This window comes from Epinephelus lanceolatus, chromosome 10 (genome assembly GCF_041903045.1).
Source record: "Epinephelus lanceolatus isolate andai-2023 chromosome 10, ASM4190304v1, whole genome shotgun sequence".
In the NCBI taxonomy this organism is placed as follows: Eukaryota; Metazoa; Chordata; class Actinopteri; order Perciformes; family Serranidae; genus Epinephelus; species Epinephelus lanceolatus.
Window position 1 is genome coordinate 18,600,836 of NC_135743.1, and position 18,702 is coordinate 18,619,537.

General features: G+C 39.8%; 3 protein-coding genes across 3 annotated transcripts; 1 reads left to right on the forward strand and 2 right to left on the reverse strand.

The window, feature by feature from the left end:
* On the reverse strand, positions 1-2,380 carry med18 (mediator of RNA polymerase II transcription, subunit 18 homolog (yeast)). Its single transcript, XM_033640868.2, has 3 exons — positions 2,011-2,380; positions 1,735-1,835; positions 1-684 (listed from the first exon to the last, which is right to left on the reverse strand). The coding sequence occupies exons 2-3, from the start codon at positions 1,805-1,807 to the stop codon at positions 128-130; spliced, it is 630 nt and encodes a 209-aa protein (XP_033496759.1). The 5' UTR covers positions 1,808-1,835; positions 2,011-2,380; the 3' UTR covers positions 1-127.
* Positions 2,381-2,757: 377 nt separating this feature from the next.
* LOC144464503 (uncharacterized) lies at positions 2,758-5,683 on the reverse strand. The gene is made up of 7 exons (XM_078171722.1): positions 5,394-5,683; positions 4,942-5,253; positions 4,540-4,824; positions 4,238-4,462; positions 4,035-4,154; positions 3,853-3,893; positions 2,758-3,763 (listed from the first exon to the last, which is right to left on the reverse strand). Exons 1-7 carry the CDS (start codon positions 5,458-5,460, stop codon positions 3,644-3,646), a joined length of 1,170 nt encoding a protein of 389 aa, XP_078027848.1. The 5' UTR covers positions 5,461-5,683; the 3' UTR covers positions 2,758-3,643.
* A 1,938-nt stretch (positions 5,684-7,621) lies between these two features.
* Positions 7,622-18,702, forward strand: LOC117265993 (cytochrome P450 4B1-like). The gene is made up of 12 exons (XM_033640867.2): positions 7,622-8,024; positions 11,059-11,203; positions 11,359-11,403; positions 11,492-11,619; positions 11,748-11,872; positions 11,999-12,153; positions 12,293-12,399; positions 15,514-15,704; positions 15,843-15,976; positions 16,244-16,308; positions 16,451-16,533; positions 17,757-18,702. Exons 1-12 carry the CDS (start codon positions 7,833-7,835, stop codon positions 17,932-17,934), a joined length of 1,548 nt encoding a protein of 515 aa, XP_033496758.1. The 5' UTR covers positions 7,622-7,832; the 3' UTR covers positions 17,935-18,702.

The window sequence follows — 18,702 nt, forward strand, 5'->3', positions numbered from 1 at the left end:
TAAATTTTAAGCCAAAGTTGGACTGTATTTAATTTTAGTTCGAATGTAAACAATGTTAAAAAAAAAAAAATGAAGTCTTATTGGTCCATAGTGGTCACAGATGACTTGACCCTTAAAATGTTCACATTTAGTGTCTCTGTTTGCTGGGGTCAATCTTCTCCAGGTGAACCAGGGGTTTAAGTTGCTCAGCAAAGCTGCGCATATCCTCTGACACAGTGTCCTGCCCGGCGGGAGCCAACACACTCAGCTCCACCAGGTATGAAAGTGATAGTCGCTCTGTGTTCTCTGTGTTACCTGGTACCAGGATGCGTGACAGCTTGCTGACCACAATTTTCATAGCCCCTTTGCGGAATATGTGCCCGTTGGCCACAAACTCATGGTCCATGCGGAAGCCCATCTCGTTGAGGAACTCCGGCAGGCTTTGAGAGGCAGCTACGTCAACACAGTTGCGCACCAGGGCATGGCGGCTCTTGTCACCCACTTCAGGTTGGCCTAGGTAGCGTAGGTGCCATGGTGATGTGGGATGGGAGAGGGAGCGCCGGGCACGCAGAATGAAAGGGTTCCCTTGTTGGCCTTTCAGAAGATAAACCAGTTCGTGATCTGTGAAGGTCTCAGGTTCCATGTTGTCACAGAGACCTCGAAGGCGATGCAAGAGGCTTTCCAGGGCCTGGTCTAACACACTGCCTGCATTGATAAAGGGTAGAGAAACAGATGCATGAATACATTAACAACATAAAAACAATGTGGTGTGATGATGTGGACCGCACAAGATATTGTATTTAAAACTGCAGTCTCAATATACAGTACATTTACATAAGAAACATAAAGGCTCCAACATTAAGACAGCTGGATATCATTAAGGAAACAGGAAGGAAATGGGCCTTTGTCACAAACACAGCAGATGTTCTTCAATTTTGTCTGTTCAGGGTAAGGATCTGCTGTCAATATATCATGCTGGCTATGACACAGTCTATATAACAGTGCAGAAGTGTAAGAAACTGAGGGGATCACTTCTCACTGGAGTTGTACCTTCTATAATTCCATGTGACAAATAAATAACTGATTGATTATCACACAGAAACAACCAGTCAAAATTCCCTCTATTACTCAAGGATACAAAGAAGGTTGCTGCATGTTCAAAACCACTCTGACACCGAACATTTGTTTCAAGTTAAAGGTAAATATATATGGGAAATAGCTCAAATATATAATACACAAATGCCTGTCCTATAACCATAGATTTATCCATGCACAAAAATATATACAAAACACATTTTTGCCATTCTCTTTTGCAATATTTCATTATATATTTAACGACAACAGTAAACTTAACAGATGGCTCACACCTTAACACTACCCTCTTGTAAATATAAGCTCACAGAGGCACAGGCTAAATCAATCATAATAATCTAATAGATGTGTCCAAACCCTTATCTTTAATTTCTCATCCACCTGCACACTTAATAGCTATTCTGAGTGATAATAGGAACACTGTGTTTTGACTCTTTCCTGTTTTGAGCATTATAGTGATACATGTAGTTATCTTAAAAATAAAAACTGTGATTTACTGTCTATATATGCACCACCTTCAGACATATCCACATGCTAAAGTAAGGATTTATCACATCTCATTACACCATGCGAGTACTGCATAACACCCATCAGTAGTAGGGTAATATTTGGAGATGTTACATTTAGTGTCCTCAGCTGTGGAGGTCTCTACCGTTAGCATACCTTGCAGCAGGTACTCCATCATATTGATTGTGCCCCCGGTGACAGGCATCACGGTAACAGGAGGAGCTTCCATCTTCTCTCAGACACCGAGTTGTTTTTGTCTGTAAGGAGGAAATATTCATAGTTAACGTTAAAGCGGCAGCGTTTTCATTTGACCGTCTCAACTTTTAACACGCAATGTTAGCCAAAGTTAGCTAACTATAGCAAGCTAGGTAGCTAATTCACCTAGCTAACAGCTAACTCAGTCTCCAGAGTAGCTTGTTTAGTTAACGTTACCTGAGAAATTACAAAATGCAGCTGTCCTCTTGCTGGGAAACAAACGTTGGTCTTCGGTAGAGCCTCCACAATAAATACCGAGGATGCGGTAACGTTAGGCCTCACCGTGCTCGTTCAGTGAACAAACGGCTGGTAGCTAACCAGCTAGCTAGCTAGCAGCTCCCTAAGCTATTCAGTTAGCCACTCCGTAAGCTGTGTTATCTAAATTATTACCGTGCTTTCAAAGTCAGTCAAGTTACTGAATGGGGTGACAGATATCTATATTTGAAAGCAGAGCCGGCTTAAACAAAAATAGCTCAGCTCTTCGGTTTGTTATCAGAGAATGAATGACCACAGCACCGGTGAATGAGGCTCATACTTTTCTCAGTCTGGTGTTTCTCATAGCGGTTGTGGTTGTCGTCCAACTTTATGGCGCATTACAGCCACCTACTGGTGTACACATATTTTCCTGTCGTTATTTTCCTACAGAGCGAGTGTTAGTTGCCTGATATCAGACAATTGTCAACTTGTTAGACTCTGTTTTATTCGACTTAAGGTGCATAGAAGCCGGACAAAGAGGCTCAAAGAACAGTTTCTTTCCCTGGGTCATCAGAACACTTAACTCCAACACCACACACACACACACACACACACACACCACAGAGAATTACCATCATCTGCTGAGCACTCTACCCTTCAACCCTCAACATTTAAATGCAATGCAATACACACATTTTTAAGAGAAAAATCCATCCTTTTATGCATATTTGTTTATTTTAAGGATCCCCATTAGCTGAATGCCTTGGCAATCAGCTACTCTTTCTGGGGTCCACACCTTACATACAATATATTACACTACATTACATATAAAACATACAATTTCATCAATTTACATTATAAAATACAAAGCTTATGTTTATATGAAAGTTAAACAGAAAAAAAGAAAATAAAGAATAAAGATTGAGAAAAAAAGGAAATACATTCAGTTCACATATCTGTTCTTGTATAGTATTTTTTTATTTTCATATTTATTGAATGAGTGCTTGTCTGTCTTAATTTGTCCTATTACTTGCACAGATTGCACTGACTAGAAGTAGCTAGTAGCTAGTAGTTAATGTCATTGTACAGTGACAGTAAAGGCTTTATATTCTATTCCATTCTTTATAGTTTGCCTGACTTGAACTCAGAAGAATGGGCAGATTCAAAGGTCTGCAACCAGACAAAAGTGATGGAAAAGGTGAATTACTGCTGCTTTAAAATACTTAAATAAAACCCCTGCATATAGATTTCACCTCAGGTAGTAAGCTAAAAGTACAATCAGTAAAATTTCCTCCAGAATTAAAAATAAAAGTCCTCATTGTTCGTTTGTGTTTATGGCTGAACGCCATACATAAAGCATTATTTGTGGCAAACTTAAGTTTCTCATTAAAATTCTTCGGAACAAAAGCCTATAAATATTTTGTCTCGAAACAGGAAATTGTGGAAAGAATTATCATGTGTTTAATAAATTATTTTTTATTGTGAAGGGAGCTCAATCAGCTTTTATCACACTTGCCGCTTAGATCATTTCACCCAGTTAGGAAACTTTATAATTAAAAAAAAAGGCCAACATTATGCTTGAGAATTTCCCCTCGCTTCCTTTGGTAACTTTTCTCTATATTTTTATTTCACTATACACACAACTACTGTCAAAGTAAGTCATATCAATGTTTGTTGTCTTAGCAGGTCTCCTGATGACAATGGATGAGTAAACCACTGGCGTCTCCTCTTCGACCTGCAGTAAGAAGTAAGAAATTCCATTACCTAAACAACAACAACACATATGAGACTAGGTTCATCATCATCCTCATCAAGTAAACTTACCCTGCCATTCAAGCCACAGCAACAAACATGAACAGGAAATGCTTTGAGGAGAAAGATACAGAATTAGGAGGGGGCCCACATGCGTAGCCCAATGTGAAATATCTGTTTCTGTTTCCAGGCAGCAGACCACTGAACAAACAAAGAACAGGAAACTCAACAAGACAAAGAGCTTTATATCTTACCTGCCTGCAGTCTTGGCCGTAAGTACCAAATTACCAAAAGTGCTATTAAAATAATACACACAAGGGCTACTGATGTCCCATAAATAACTGGAAACTGATATTCAGGCTCTGTAGGTACACCTGCAAAACCAAACACACAAGAATTAATATTCTTTTAATTAAGGCCACAAACTCCTCTAAGAGAGATACAGCAAAATGCTCACCTGTTGTGCTGTGTAATGTATCTGACGGTCCATGAGTGCTGTTGACTGCACTGTGTCCTTTAAACATCTGCTTTACAGTGCAATTTAAAGACCCATGTGGATCTACAAAAACTGATATTGTCCTTGTGCCTATTTCCGCATTTAATGTGCTGTTATGTGTGATGGTTCTGAATTCCGTGTCACACATAACAGCACAAGAAACAGATGAATCCTCACTGTCGTCTACTGTAATATGGAAAAAATATATTGTAAGTTGTACTGTTCAATTTTGGTGTAAAACATGTTACGTGTTATTTTCTCACCTGTAATTACACATAAGTTGATGGTGAGTAGCTTCTGACTGTGACCATCACATCCACTTTTCCAGCAGGAATATTTCCCAGCATCTGCTCTTGTGACATTTACAATGTGTAGAGACTTGTAGGAAGTCACAAAGTTTGATTCTGGTTTTCGTAGCGAGTTCCTGAGCGCAGTCATGCTACTTGCTTCAAATGTCCATTTTAAGTTAGTCAGTTTACTCGGACATGAATAAGTGAAAGTGCTGCCTGCAATAATGTAGACTGTCTTAAGAGATTCTTTGAGAATTTCTGGAAAAAAAAAAGATAGATTTTTTTAATTGATGACAGGTAAATGCACAGAACTGCATACACAAAGTAGTTGGGTACGTTAAAAGAACAAATCATGACTATCACAATAGATCTGACCTTTCTTCACGCTGATGAATGATGAGGGCTGTTTTTTCCGACAACTATCTTGAAAACAATGTTTACACCAGTAAAGGCCTTGATCATCCTCCGTGAAAGGATCAATAACCAAGGAACCATCGGGCAGAACCTTCCCTCTGGGGCGAAAGAGTGGCTGAAGGCGTTCTATTCCGTTTCTGTCTATAAGATATAACTGGATTTCTTTGCGATCTTCATCTTTCTTATAAATCCATTTTAAAGAGTTTGAATCACTCCTGTAATTTTCACAAGGTATCACAGCTTGACATCCCAGCGAGAATTTAAGATTTGTGGCTGCCAACACAAAAAAGTTTTCATTTTACACATACAGTAGCTTTAAAACAGAGAAAATAAGAATAATGTATCATCAAACAACACTCACTTCACAAGACTGTATCCTAAATGTAATATCAATAATGTCATCAGTTACTTACTGTTTCCTGAGGCAAAAGGGGATGAGATCCAAAAAATCACCAGAAAAATAAACCCGTCCTGCATCATGCTGGAGGCACTGAACTCTACTCAGACATAAAGACAACACTGAACAGATGAAGCACCCCCTTTGTGGTTACACTATTGCTAGTCATCAAAACAGAAAGGAGGCTCTGTGTCGCACCAAAAGGTCTTAGATTGAGTGTAACGACTAAAATCGCGTTGACACATCGGAAGTGGGCCACCAGCCAGTGCAGAGGAAATTAACCGTGGCTCTCACCCACACTCTTTTTCTGATGGTGTAGCGTTAATTCCACTTTTTGCATTAGCATAGGTGTTGAGTTACAGTATGTGCAACAAGTTGAAATTCACACTTAATGTCAAACTGTATGAAGTCACTGCTGTTTATACATAGATGACATAATCTGAACATTGTCTGAGTAAAAAAAAAAAAAAAAAAAGTAATTGTATGGCTGATACAGTTTAAGTTTTAACTTAACTGGAATCTCCTGCAGTGACTATTTTATTTTAAGTATTATAACATAGGTCAGTACGTTCTGCAGACATAGTTCAAGAAGTTTATTTGAGTACTCTGAAAGTTCAATGATCATGTGGGTTAACAGAGATCAGACACTAATAACAAAACAACCACAGTGTCTGGAAAGTACAACAATGGAAACGTTTGCATAACATGAACAATATGAATCAGATGTGAGTCACATAAGCACAGCAAGCTCACTAATGCTTGGGATTTTTTTTTAATATTGCTGCCTTAATCATTTATGAACTCTTTAAAGTTTTGATGTTGTAATTTTGCACATTTTCAGAAGTGGGTTAAATATTAATACGATAGCATATTGTAGTTTGAGACTTAGTCAATAAAACCACAAATCTTTAAAATTTTAATTTAGTATTTTGTCCCACTTGAAACTGTTTTAGAGATAAGATAAACCTTTATTGTCTGTCACAAGTAACAGAAATTGAGATGTGTTGACTCAATTGATCATTCCCTTTTTATTAGGCTGTAATTATTCTTCATTTTTCTTTCTTTTACACACTGCCTACTCCACCCCGTAATGACTGCAACCTACTTACCTACTAACTTTTTTTCCCATCCATCCATCTATTTTCATAACCACTTATCCTCTTGAGGTTCGCAGGGGTGCTGGAGCCTATCCCAGGGCGAGAGGCAGGGTACACCCTGGACAGGTCACCAGACTGTCACAGGCCTGACACATAGAGACAGACAACCATTCACGCTCACATTCACACCTATGGACAATTTAGAGTCACTAATTAACCTGCATGTCTTTGGACTGTGGGAGAAAGCTGGAGTACCCAGAGAAAACTAACGCTGACACTTACTTTATATACTTTATTAAATTAATAAATATATACATGATTAAATTAAATCATTATTATTAAAGTCAATTTTTTCACTCGGTTGCCATATACACACAGGCCTGAATACACACACATATACAAACACAAACAGGACCTATACATGCATTAGAGGAGAGATGTCAGGGCAAGGGGGCTGCTCTGGACAGGCATCCTAAGCAGTTGGGGGTTTGGAGCCTTGCTCAGGGGCACCTCGGCTCAGGAGTTGAACTGGCGACCCTCTGGTTCCCAAACCAAGTCCCTATGGGCTGAGCTACTTTTTATCTTTGCACCTTTAGTATGCAGTTTTGCTATTGTAGTGTCGATTTTTTTTTAATCTTTAAAGTATTAAATTTAGTTTTTATATCTTTTTTCTCTTCATTCTTTTCTGTATTCTCTTTTATATTTTATTGCTCTGTAAAGCACTTTGATTTGCCCTTGTGCATGAAATCTTGCTGCTCAAAAATCCTGTGTTTCCATCAGTACGCGAAGTCATCCTTTGACAGACAGGACATGCTCGAGCACATCCTCCTTCCGCCCACTGTCGTATACTTCAGACGCCTCTGCTCAGAGTTTGGGTCCGCTCCATTTCAGGACCCCGGTGCACCGCTTAGAGCTGGAAAACCTGACTGGAGTGTAATCTTACCATGTAATTGTCAGATGGCAAAACAAACGGCAATGTTTGACTGTAGGGTAAAAGCCATGGTGGCTCTCCGAGCTGACAAATAATTACCTGCATATACAGCAGTGTTTACTATGTGATGTAATGATGATGTAAGCCTGAATGACACTTATCAGTTCTCTGTTTTATCAGTCGCCCCTGATCTTTCTGTGTTCGTATGGCCCATGTGGTCGAGCTGACACACACGCCACTCTCGCTGCTGAACTACACATCAAGATAACTGTCATTGTTTGCAGACTCCGCCTCCCCGGCGCTCCTGAGGCGTACCCCGGAGTACTGGTGTCGAGTCGACCATCTGTTTTGACTTTGCTCCTTGTTGTCGCGCCAACACTTGTTGCGTTCAGAGTTTTTCCTCCAGCGACGCACAGACTCACCCGAGATGGAGGCAGCTGAGGCTTTGGTGAAATCTAAGCTGGGCTGGCCTCACATGCATCACTTGTTTGCTCTACTTTGTCTCGTTGCCGTCGTCTATAAATTAACTGTTTGGTACGTCCAGAGAAGAGATATGCTCCGAAACCTTGAGGCTTTCCCAGGACCACCGCGACACTGGCTGTTGGGACATGTTAAAGAGGTAATTTAGTAAAGAGCGCGCAGTAATGTGCAACTCTGTGTAACTGTTATATAACAGTTGTAATACTTGTTATTGCACCCTTTGAAACTGAATTGCAATGTGCTTCACAGTGATAGAGCATGTTTCTGCACACCTAATGTTGACCTTATTTGACCTTTCTGTCAGAGCATACGCAGGTTAAAGTAACCAATCCTATTCTAATCATTGGTATTATGCAGATATTGTTCTATACTCACTGAGTTTCACCCAGTTTGTGTATTATAAAATAAGTGTGATATTTATACCTCACAGTACACCACTCAGTAGGGGAGAGTGGGGTCTGTTGGGACATTTTTGTCATGAAATAACCTTCTATTACTCACAGACTACTTTAAAAGTAATGACAATTGGATGCCTGACCATAAGGGTGGGCGATAAATCAATCATGGCTTGTTCCACATAGGATGTATAAAATGATTATATCATAAACACCAAGCATGTATTGTTGAATCATTTTTTAAAATCACTGGCATGAGACGTTTCTCTTTCACTCTCTCCTATGACTGACACATAAAACGACTCCCAAACATGATGTGTCACACACTCCTCTGCCTTCTCAGACCACGTTCTCATGAGCAATAGTGTGTGAGCAAGTGAAGCATTTGTCTTCATATCTGCAGGGCTCCAGCTTGATACTGTTTAGTCACATGTTGTGACCATGTAACACCAGTGCGATTTGCGATTTCAAAATAAAAGCACCAGTGGTTCCACTTTGATTCATTTAATTAGAACAATACTTAATTTAACTTCATAATAACAGTGCGTTATTTCACTTTATTATAACAGTACTTTATTCAACTTTATAATAACAGTGAGTTATTTGGCTTTATTATGACAGTAGCTCCGTTAACTGTACTGTAACTGTAGTTCAATTAATAATTTTGTATTTTAGTAGTCTGCAGTGGTTTAGAGGAGATTCAAAATATGGAGACACATACTGTGTATTGCGATATAACCGCAAAAATATCGCAATATTATTTTCAAGCCATATCACCCAGACCCACCCGAACGAATACGAGTGTCATCAAGTTTTTTTAGGGTCCAACCTAAATGTGAAGGGCACAATTTTGTTTAATGTACAAGGAGTGCATTTTCCTAAAATTCTGCCTTCCCAGGATAGCAGGGGCAGTTGGTAGGGATGGTTGGAGTCTTGTTCTAAATATATGTATATGTCATTTAAACTGAAGAAAGTGCAGTCTAAATTTGAAGATCTAATTAATACTATGTCACTTGTTCACACATTTCTTCATGGGAGAAAAAAAAACATTGGTAAAATTATTAGGGATGCACCAAAATGAAAATTTGTGGCCGAAGCCGAATAATATTAAACGCTTGGTCGAATACCGAGTACCGAATACCGAATATTGTTGTTTAGTTTTTCATTAGTTTTTGCAGATGAATCCCCTCCAGATTAGTGTTGTCAGGGTACCAATATTGGGACCCACTGTACGATACCAATGAAAATATCATGGTTCTGAGTAGTATCACGATACCACAGCGAAAATGAGGCAGATATGCCTTTTGTCATTTATAAAAAGATAAATCACTTTTCTATAATACACCAATGATATTTCAATGGAATAAATTACTTATTGACTTGTTCATACTTCAAAAACAGCATCAATGAGTGATTAACATAGGGGGGATCCAAATAAAATAAATAAATAAAATAAGAATCAACCAGCCACCCTCCTCCCCTTCATAAGTAACGAACAGTCCCTAAAGTGCGGTGAGGTTTGTGGGCCGTGAACGGCTCGTTTCTCCTCTGACACATCACATACCTGTGTTCGGCTGGCTCGGCTGTTCAGGTACTTCTGGGCAGTCGTGACGCCAAGAAGAGGATATTATGGGAGCCGACTTCTCCATCGCGGTAAGCCGATGGCCGCTGTATTTGACAGGAATACATTACTGTCTGTGTCTGTGACCCCCGTTCAACCCACAACCGATGGGATTCGCCTTTCGTTTCTGCTGGTGGTTGAAAGCTGTAGGTTGCTCGCACAGCGTGCTGAATGATTTAAGCCTATTTTGCTCGCTCAAAACTATTTTTAGTCACAAATGCGAGTGTGGTGGCCACACTGCCGACATTTTACTCGGCCCATCACGGCACGCTGTTTGATTGCGTTATCAAAACACGCCGCTATTATTCGGCCTTGCTTTTAACTTATTCCACCGAATACCGAATGTGTGTTTTTTTTGCAAGTTTTGCAGTTGTTTTTACTTGGCAGTCTGTTGTTGAATCATGTATGCCCTAATGAAGGTCTGACAGACTGAACGCTCGAAATAAAGTACAACGCTGCAGAGATATTAGACTGATTAGTCACCTCTGTCAGTTTAGACATCACTGATAGTTCTCACACTTTAGCAAAGCCAAAGCTGGGTGGAGCGGTAGTAACCCTGCATTATCCAAATGGTTCACAGTAGAAATAAATAATAAAAATAAATGAGTTACAGTTCTGAGGACGACTTTTGAGGTACCTATATGCCTGAAGTACTATTTATTTTTACTTACCCAGACCAGCTTCAACATTAAATGCTGGATACTGCTTCTAACAAGACATGCTTTTATAAAGGATTTGCAGGTTATTAAAGGGATTTAGAAGTATTAATGAATAACATATCATGGTTTTATATCTTTCATAGGCCAATAAAAGGGACACATTCTGAGTTACCAGATTGTATTTAGTTGGTATATCCTCCTTTTTAACAAGTCATTTGGTATAAAGAGTACTTTTACTTTTGATACTTAAGAACATTTTTGACTTTTAATGGACTTTTATGAAAGTGACATTTTGAATGCAGTACTTAAACTTGTGATTGACTATTTTTTGTGTTGTTATTTCTCTACTTTTACTTAACGTGAGATTTAAGTAATACATGTCACTAGCTACTACTTAGTGACACACTGTTAGTAAACATCAGTTCAGTCACTAACACATTGTCCTGTGGCTAACTTTAAGGTGTGGTTAAGCTTCCCATGCTTTTATCTTGTTTTCAGTTTAAACAAGACGGGACAGACTTTGAGAAGATAGTGGAATGGACAAAGCAGTACCCTTACGCTTTCCCATTGTGGTTTGGCCCATTAGTTTCTTACGTCAACATTGTACATCCAGATTATGTGAAAACCATATTGTCATCAACAGGTGTGTGCGCATTTTTTTATCTCTACTGAAATGATGTAACATTATGACAATAAAGTAATTTCAGTGCTTTTTATAATCTCCTGCAGGAACATTGGCTACATTTTTACAACCACAAGTCAATGAAACAGATTTTTTATTTGTTTTTTTCCTAACAGAGCCAAAAGATGATTTTGTGTATGGGTTTCTTGTGTCTTGGATTGGTAAGAGGCCTTCTAACTACAACATATTTTGTGTTATTACAGAGATGTTTTACTGACTGACACACATATCATCTGTCTCTGTCTTCAGGTGAAGGTTTATTGGTGTCAAATGGTCAAAGGTGGTTTCGGAACAGAAGGCTCTTGACTCCAGGTTTTCATTATGATGTTTTGAAACCATACACTAACCTGATGGCAGACTCTGCTAAAACAATGTTGGTATGTATATGACAGTTTAGAAATGTGAATCGCAATTACAGTGAGTTATCAAAGACCATTATGGTGAAGGAATGGTAAGAACAACCGATCTCCTGCAGAGATGTCACATCTGTTCTATTTGTTTTCAGGACAAATGGGAAAGTTATGCAAACACCAGCAAGTCCTTTGAATTGTTCGAACATGTGAGCCTTATGACACTGGACACCATCTTAAAGTGTGCTTTCAGCTACAGCAGCAACTGTCAGACCAAGGGGTGAGTCAATACAAACTTTTTCCCGCCATTCACAAGTTCAGAACTGTGTTTTCAGTTGTTTAAAGCTGTCTGAATTATGAGTGTGGGAAACTAAGTTTTCAATGTTTGCCTATGTTCTCATTTCAGTGGAAGTAATGCATACATCAAGGCAGTTTATGAGCTCAGTGATCTGATTAACCTGCGGTTCAGGACATTTCCATACCACAATGACCTGATTTTCTACCTTAGCCCACATGGTTTCAGATACAGAAAAGTATGCAGAGTGGCTCATGATCATACAGGTAAGATCTTCACACATACTTTGATTAATGACAATATGAAATTTTTGCTACTATCAGTTAAACTGAATTTGATCAGTTTTGGCTTTGGGGGATATTTTATACGTTACTCTGCAAATATTTTTTATCTTGTCTTTTGAAGAGGCGGTCATAAGAAAGAGGAAAGAAGAACTAAAGGAGGAGAAGGAGCTGGAACGCATACAGGCCAAAAGAAACTTGGACTTTCTGGACATCCTTCTCTTAGCAAGAGTATGTTGTGTGATTTTAGATCCAGTTTACTGATTTAAAGCTGAGTTCAGACCAAAGATTCGCAATGAAACAGGTTAAAACATACAACTACTTACAATTCTGCAATGTTTTGAAAGCCTGCCGGTTCAAACCAATAAGCACATACAGTGAGCAGCAGCAGCGACCCACCATCCGACAACGGCACACTGTGAGGACAGGAACAGAGGGCTCGGTGGGGATGGAGCATCTGCTGCAGCAGGCGAAACACGGTGTCTGCAGTCATTTTGACTTGATCAACTGACTCAACTACAAGCTGATTGGCTATTGAAACGGTGATGTGCTTTACGTTCTACAATCAGCCACCAGCGATTTGACCAGAGGATTTGCAGGTGACACCATCCGCCGCCTTGAGTCAAGCTCAGACCAGCCAGTTCACACCGCTGCAACGTTCTTAAATGGTTTTGTCTCGTCGCAAATCATTGGTCTGAACTGGGCTTGAGGAATCAGACTTTCTTGCTTTTGCTTATTGTCGTTAAATTTGTAACAAATCACACACCAAACCGACATCAAAGAGTTAGTGGCAATGAAGGCCAACTGCTGTGCTGCATCTCATCGCCTGTGTCTAAGCCAAAAAGTTGCATCTGAACAAACTGCAAAGACTACAGTCAACTAGGGCATATGTTCTGCACTTGCGTGAGAGGAAAAACCCTCCAGCAGGTTCTTAGGTTGCCACCACATCAGGCACCAACACCCTTATGACCACGACTTTTAGCAGCCACCTCCACAATGGAGGCTTTGAACACGGCCCACTGAGGTTTCATGTCCCCAGTCTTCACCAGGATGCATGAAAAATTCTTCTGGTGGTGGGAGTTGAAGACCTTGCAGACAGGGCCCTCAGCCAGAAGTTCCCAGTTCACCCCCCCTACACGTTTGGGTTTGCCAAACACACATGCAACACAAACATGTATAAAAATGCAAAAGGATAAAGACCATGAAGACGATAAAAACAATGACACAGATACATTTTTTCAAAGATATTTTTTGGGGCCTTTTTAGCCTTTAGTGGATAGGACAGACAAGTGTGAAGGGGGGGAGAGAGAGGGAATGACATGCAGCAAAGGGCCACAGGCTGGAGTCGAACCTGGGCCGTTGCAGCAACAGCCTTGTACATGGGGCGTCTGCTCTACCACTAAGCCACCGATGCCCCAAAACAATGACACAGATAAACAATAAATCATGTAGAAAAACCTAAAATTATACAAGAAATGAATTGGCATAATATCCAAGTGGCAAAATCCCAGTGCAAAAGGAAACACAGAACGCTCCCCTGATGTTCAGCATATCAATGGCCACTGATACAAAGGCAGAAGTCAGGCTTTTTGTCCTCTTTTTTATGAGGCTCTCTTGAGCAGTGGCCTGAAGACAAAAAATATTTCTTTTTAAATAAATAAGACAATACGGGAAAACGTTGGCTACAAAGCTTCTGCTTTCTGTAAACATCCTTATGATTCATGTAGTGTTCCACCAGCTTGATATTCTTTCACTGAATATCATTTATTGTGGGTGACCTCTAGCTCAACAGGTAAAGTTTGTGCCCAATATAGGCTGAGTCCTTTGCAGCTGCGTGGGTTTGATTCCAACCTGTGGCCCTTTGCTACGTGTCATCCCTGTTCCCTCTTCCCCTGTCCTGTAATAAAGGCAAAAAGCCCTAAAAATTATTTTAAAGAATAGAATTCACTGTAAAGGCCCATTTAGAAACATTGGTATGTTTCTATATGGGAACATTTAAGAAAATATAAACCCACTAATTTCCATCAACTACTGTTGTACAAATATTCTCAATAAGACACAGTAAGTTACCCACTGACACCTCTTTAACTGCTTCTTCCCTCACAAAAATATCTAGCATCATGTTAATGATTTTCCTCTGTTGAGACACTCGAGTGACCAGGTGAAGGAGCAATGTCCCGTGTCAACACCAACCTGACAGCCAGTGGGCCTTATTTAAATAATCTACGGCACAGGGTCTAAAGTGCATGTAGAGCATGTCCAAATCCACTCTTGCTAGGCAAATGGCACATAATCTAGGCGCAAAGTAAGGCACACCAGTCAAGGGGTTGTATTTAGTATTTAGTTTAATTGTTTATTATTTAAGGTGTAACTAAAAATAGAATGCAATGATTTGCAAATGCTTTTCGACCTATTTATTTTTAATTTAATACAGTATAAGACAATTTTATTATGTTACACAAGGCTAACATTATTACAAAATGGCCAGACTGCATTAAAAACAGACGCGATTGTATAAAGGGTATCGCTACATGGGCTCGGGAACACTTTGGAAAACCATTGTCGGTTGCTTCATCTACAAATGCAAGTTCAGACTCTACTATGCAAAGTGAAAGCCATATATCAACAACATCCAGAAATGCTGCCAATTTCTCTGGGCCTGCACTGATCTGAGATGGACTGACACAAAGTGGAAAAGTGTGCTGTGGTCTGATGAGTCCACATTTCACATAGTTTTTGGAAATCATAGTTGTCATGACCATGCCCACATCTGTGACAGCATAGGGCTGACATCAGGGGCACATCTGTGAAGGCATCATAAACACTGAAATGTAGGTTTCGGAGCAACGTATGCTACCATCAAGACAACACCTTTGTCAGTGACATCCCTGTTTCTTCCAGTAAGGCAATGCTGAGATACATTCTGCTAGTGTCACAGCAGCGTGGCTTTGTAGTAAGACATGTCTCCCATTGAAAATATGTGGCGCCTTGTGAAGCTCATATTACAACAACACAAACCCAGAACAGCTGAAGTTGTATATCAAGCAGGAATTGGAAATTTTTAAAATTTAAAAAATTAGTGTCCTTTCCAAACACTGAGTGTTGTTTAAAGAGAAGATGTAACACAGTGTTAGACAAACCTCTGTCCCAACTTTTTTGGGACAGAGGTTTGAGTGACAGAGTGACGGTTGTGCTGCGCTGTGCGCCAGGTTTAAGATAGGGCCCAATATCTTTTATCTTTGTTTTTTATGCTCTTTTATTATAGTTTTATTGTACAGGGAAGTTCTGGTTTTAAAACATGCGTTAATTTTTTTTTTTTTCTATTTCGTTTTCTCTCATCTTCAGGATGAGAACCAGCAGGGTTTATCAGATGAAGATTTACGAGCAGAAGTGGACACCTTCATGTTTGAGGGCCATGACACCACAGCCAGTGGCCTGTCTTTCATCCTCTACTGTCTGGCCTGCCACCCAGAACACCAGAAGATGTGCAGGGAGGAGATCATTCAAGCCTTGGATGGCAAGGACACCATGGAGTGGTAATTTACCTGTTGAAACCCAAGGTGCAATGCAAGTCAGTGCCACTCTGTGTCACAACAGCTGGATTAGGTGAGCTTTAGGCAGTTACTTTTTTCCTGAGAATATGGATAACTAATGTGCATTTGTCTCATCTTAAGGGAGGATCTCAGTAAAATTCCATACACCACAATGTGCATCAAAGAGTCCCTTCGCCTTTACCCTCCTGTACCAGGAATATCCAGACAGACCACAAAACCCGTGACCTTTCCCGATGGAAGGACTATACCGAAAGGTTTGTTCTTAATGTTTATGGAAAGTTCATTTAGATAAGACAGCATGCTGCTGAGTGCATCTTTTACCTCACTGGTAAAATATTAACTTGTATGGGTTATTTTCCAGTTTGACCCAGCCTTAGTTTGTAGATGTAAATTGTAGCAGCATCTTCACAATACTGTCTCATACTTAAATAGTGTAAATGTTGGTCTGTTTATTTGTATACACCTTGTTGTACAGTCGCTGCACAATTCAAGCCCAAACCCACATTTTTTCTTATTTGCAGGTTGTAATGTTGGAACAAGTGTGTATGGACTTCACAGGAATGCAGCTGTCTGGGAAAACCCTGATGTAAGTCGAGATGATGTCATTCTAAGCAGATGTTTTTGATATGTCATTAACAGCAGAAAGTTATTCAATTCTCAGTGGAAAAATTTGGAAAAACAAGGAATGTGTGATTTACTGGCATGTGCTTTTTATTTTGACAACACAGGTCTTTGACCCACTGCGTTTCCTACCGGAGAATGTTTCCAAGAGGTCACCTCATGCATTCGTGCCCTTCTCTGCCGGGCCAAGGTTTGTCCTCACCTGATACCGTGTGACTGGCTCACTAAGAACAAGAGAGGGAGGTTCTCAGTTAAGACAAAAGTCTGCAGTATGTGGATGTGTTACCTAACAGCAGCCTCCTTTTTATCAACACAATAAAAACTATGAGGCTTTATTTGAGGCTATAAGAAATAGGAGAACTCTGTAAACTAGGATTAATCCTATTTAAAGGAGCTGTATTTGACATTTAGAGCATTAATATAGCAGTAAACCACTATTTGCTGTATAACGATATAGTGGATTAATGGCGACCTCAGCAGAGAATGATGTCAAACTACCTCTCTGCATGTTGTAATCAAAGCCTCTCTGTCCAATGTTGTGGACAGTCCGGCCAGGCTGGCATGTTGGTGAGTGAGTTCCTGTGAGTGTGTCCCACTGGCTAGCTAAACACTGCCACTCTGCACTGTATTCATAAGGCGCTTACCGCTGATAGCAGTGTCTTGACTCACAGTGGTGGGACCGCGTTGCTGTAAAACCGTAGCACCCACCATGAAAAAACTGTTTTCACCTGGGGTGGCTCGTCTTATGGAAATCTTTGGATTTAAGGAAACTTATTTCAGCAGAAAAAAACTAGTTGAACAAGGGCTGTACTGAATGTTAATTTATTGCATTCAAAGTTTCTATTGAGGCTTTCAAATCAACCTCCAAACATCTGTCATCGTTTTATATCTGGATACCAGGATTTTTTGGGCGGGCCTGAAATCACGGCTCAATGACACCACAGACCTCCTCCTGTCCTGTGTGCAGTATTACCATAGACTGTGTGTGCTCGTAGACTGTAGAAGTTATGGACATAGTTACAATGACAACACTCATTGCTTTGTGGACTCCCGTTTTGAAGCCTCGAGTTTGGCATGTCGGCAGCCGCCATCTTGGGGTTTTTTTAGATCCAGAAGCGACCATTTTAGCGGTGTGGAGAAGCGACGGATGGATCTGACAGAGAAGCCAGGACATTATCATCAGGAAGCCTGTCACTCAAATGATGTGTCACGTGAAGCCTACTTTAAGCCATCATGAGCTTATCATTTCCACATTTACTGCAACACTATCACCATATCTTTTTGTCCATATTAATTCAACAATATAGATAAAAATTCTGGTACCAACTGATTTGATTTTGTTGATCATAAAACATAAAAGCACTGTGTTAATCATCATATACCTCACATATTTTTACTGTTTTCCACCCTCAGGAATTGCATTGGGCAGAACTTTGCCATGAATGAGCTGAAAGTGGCGACAGCCCTAACACTGAGGAGGTACCATCTGATCGAGGACCCCACCCAGAAACCCAAGATTATACCAAGACTGGTGCTTCGCTCACTGAATGGCATCCACATCAGAATCAAACCTGTAGACCCACAAGAGTAAAAGGAAATTACTGTAGGAAATGCTATAAACCTGGAAAAAATACATTAATCAGTCAGGATTAACTGTGCCGTATTTTATTTAGTGGCTGAATATGTTATTGATTAAATTAGTTGCTGAAAAAGAAGTTGCACTTATAATTTAAAATCCTTTTCTGACACTGTAACAGTTTGTAATGACACATTTTGCACTTTATAAGTTAAAAAAAAAAGTTTTGGAATAACCACAGTAGTATTCAACTTGTTTCTACGGCTCAATCGGAACTTTGATCTCATCTGACATGATGTCTGCTCGAAGACACCCTCCACTCTCAACGATAGGGAGTGTCTAGCTTTTATTTTCATAGCAAAAATGTATGTGTATGGCTGACTCTTGTCATCTTTGGACTTTTCATGTTTGGAGGCTACATTGTGGCACTTTATTTGCTCAGGCTAAACTGGATTAAGCAAGAATGATAGATGAATGCATGCAAGAGTTTGCCACGTTTGATTATCTGCGGCAAATAAAGCAAATAGAGCAAATAAAGTGCCAGTGTCGTGCCAAGGTAGTTGTTGGAGGTGGAGCTACATTAGGCTTGTACTTTTTGATTTCACTTAAGGGAATTTAACATATCAGCATGTGGATTGTTTATCATTTTAATATTGCTGTTTTATCAGGTATGATTTGTAATGTAACACATGGCTCATCTATCAAAGTAAATGTTTTTATTCTTCTGTACATGTTACCAAACTAATTATTCATTGCACTAAATTGAGAATGTCTACTGAAAAA

Coding starts and splice junctions, on each gene's coding strand:
- med18 (XM_033640868.2), bottom strand. CDS start 1,807: ATGGAAGCTCCTCCTGTTACCGTGATGCCTGTCACCGGGGGCACAATC. Junction 685..1,734: donor GATGGAGTACCTGCTGCAAG/GTATGCTAACGG, acceptor TTATCAATGCAG/GCAGTGTGTTAGACCAGGCC.
- LOC144464503 (XM_078171722.1), bottom strand. CDS start 5,460: ATGATGCAGGACGGGTTTATTTTTCTGGTGATTTTTTGGATCTCATCC. Junction 4,463..4,539: donor CAACTTATGTGTAATTACAG/GTGAGAAAATAA, acceptor TCCATATTACAG/TAGACGACAGTGAGGATTCA. Junction 4,155..4,237: donor TACATTACACAGCACAACAG/GTGAGCATTTTG, acceptor TTGGTTTTGCAG/GTGTACCTACAGAGCCTGAA.
- LOC117265993 (XM_033640867.2), top strand. CDS start 7,833: ATGGAGGCAGCTGAGGCTTTGGTGAAATCTAAGCTGGGCTGGCCTCAC. Junction 12,400..15,513: donor ACATCCTTCTCTTAGCAAGA/GTATGTTGTGTG, acceptor TCTCATCTTCAG/GATGAGAACCAGCAGGGTTT. Junction 15,977..16,243: donor TGGAAGGACTATACCGAAAG/GTTTGTTCTTAA, acceptor TCTTATTTGCAG/GTTGTAATGTTGGAACAAGT.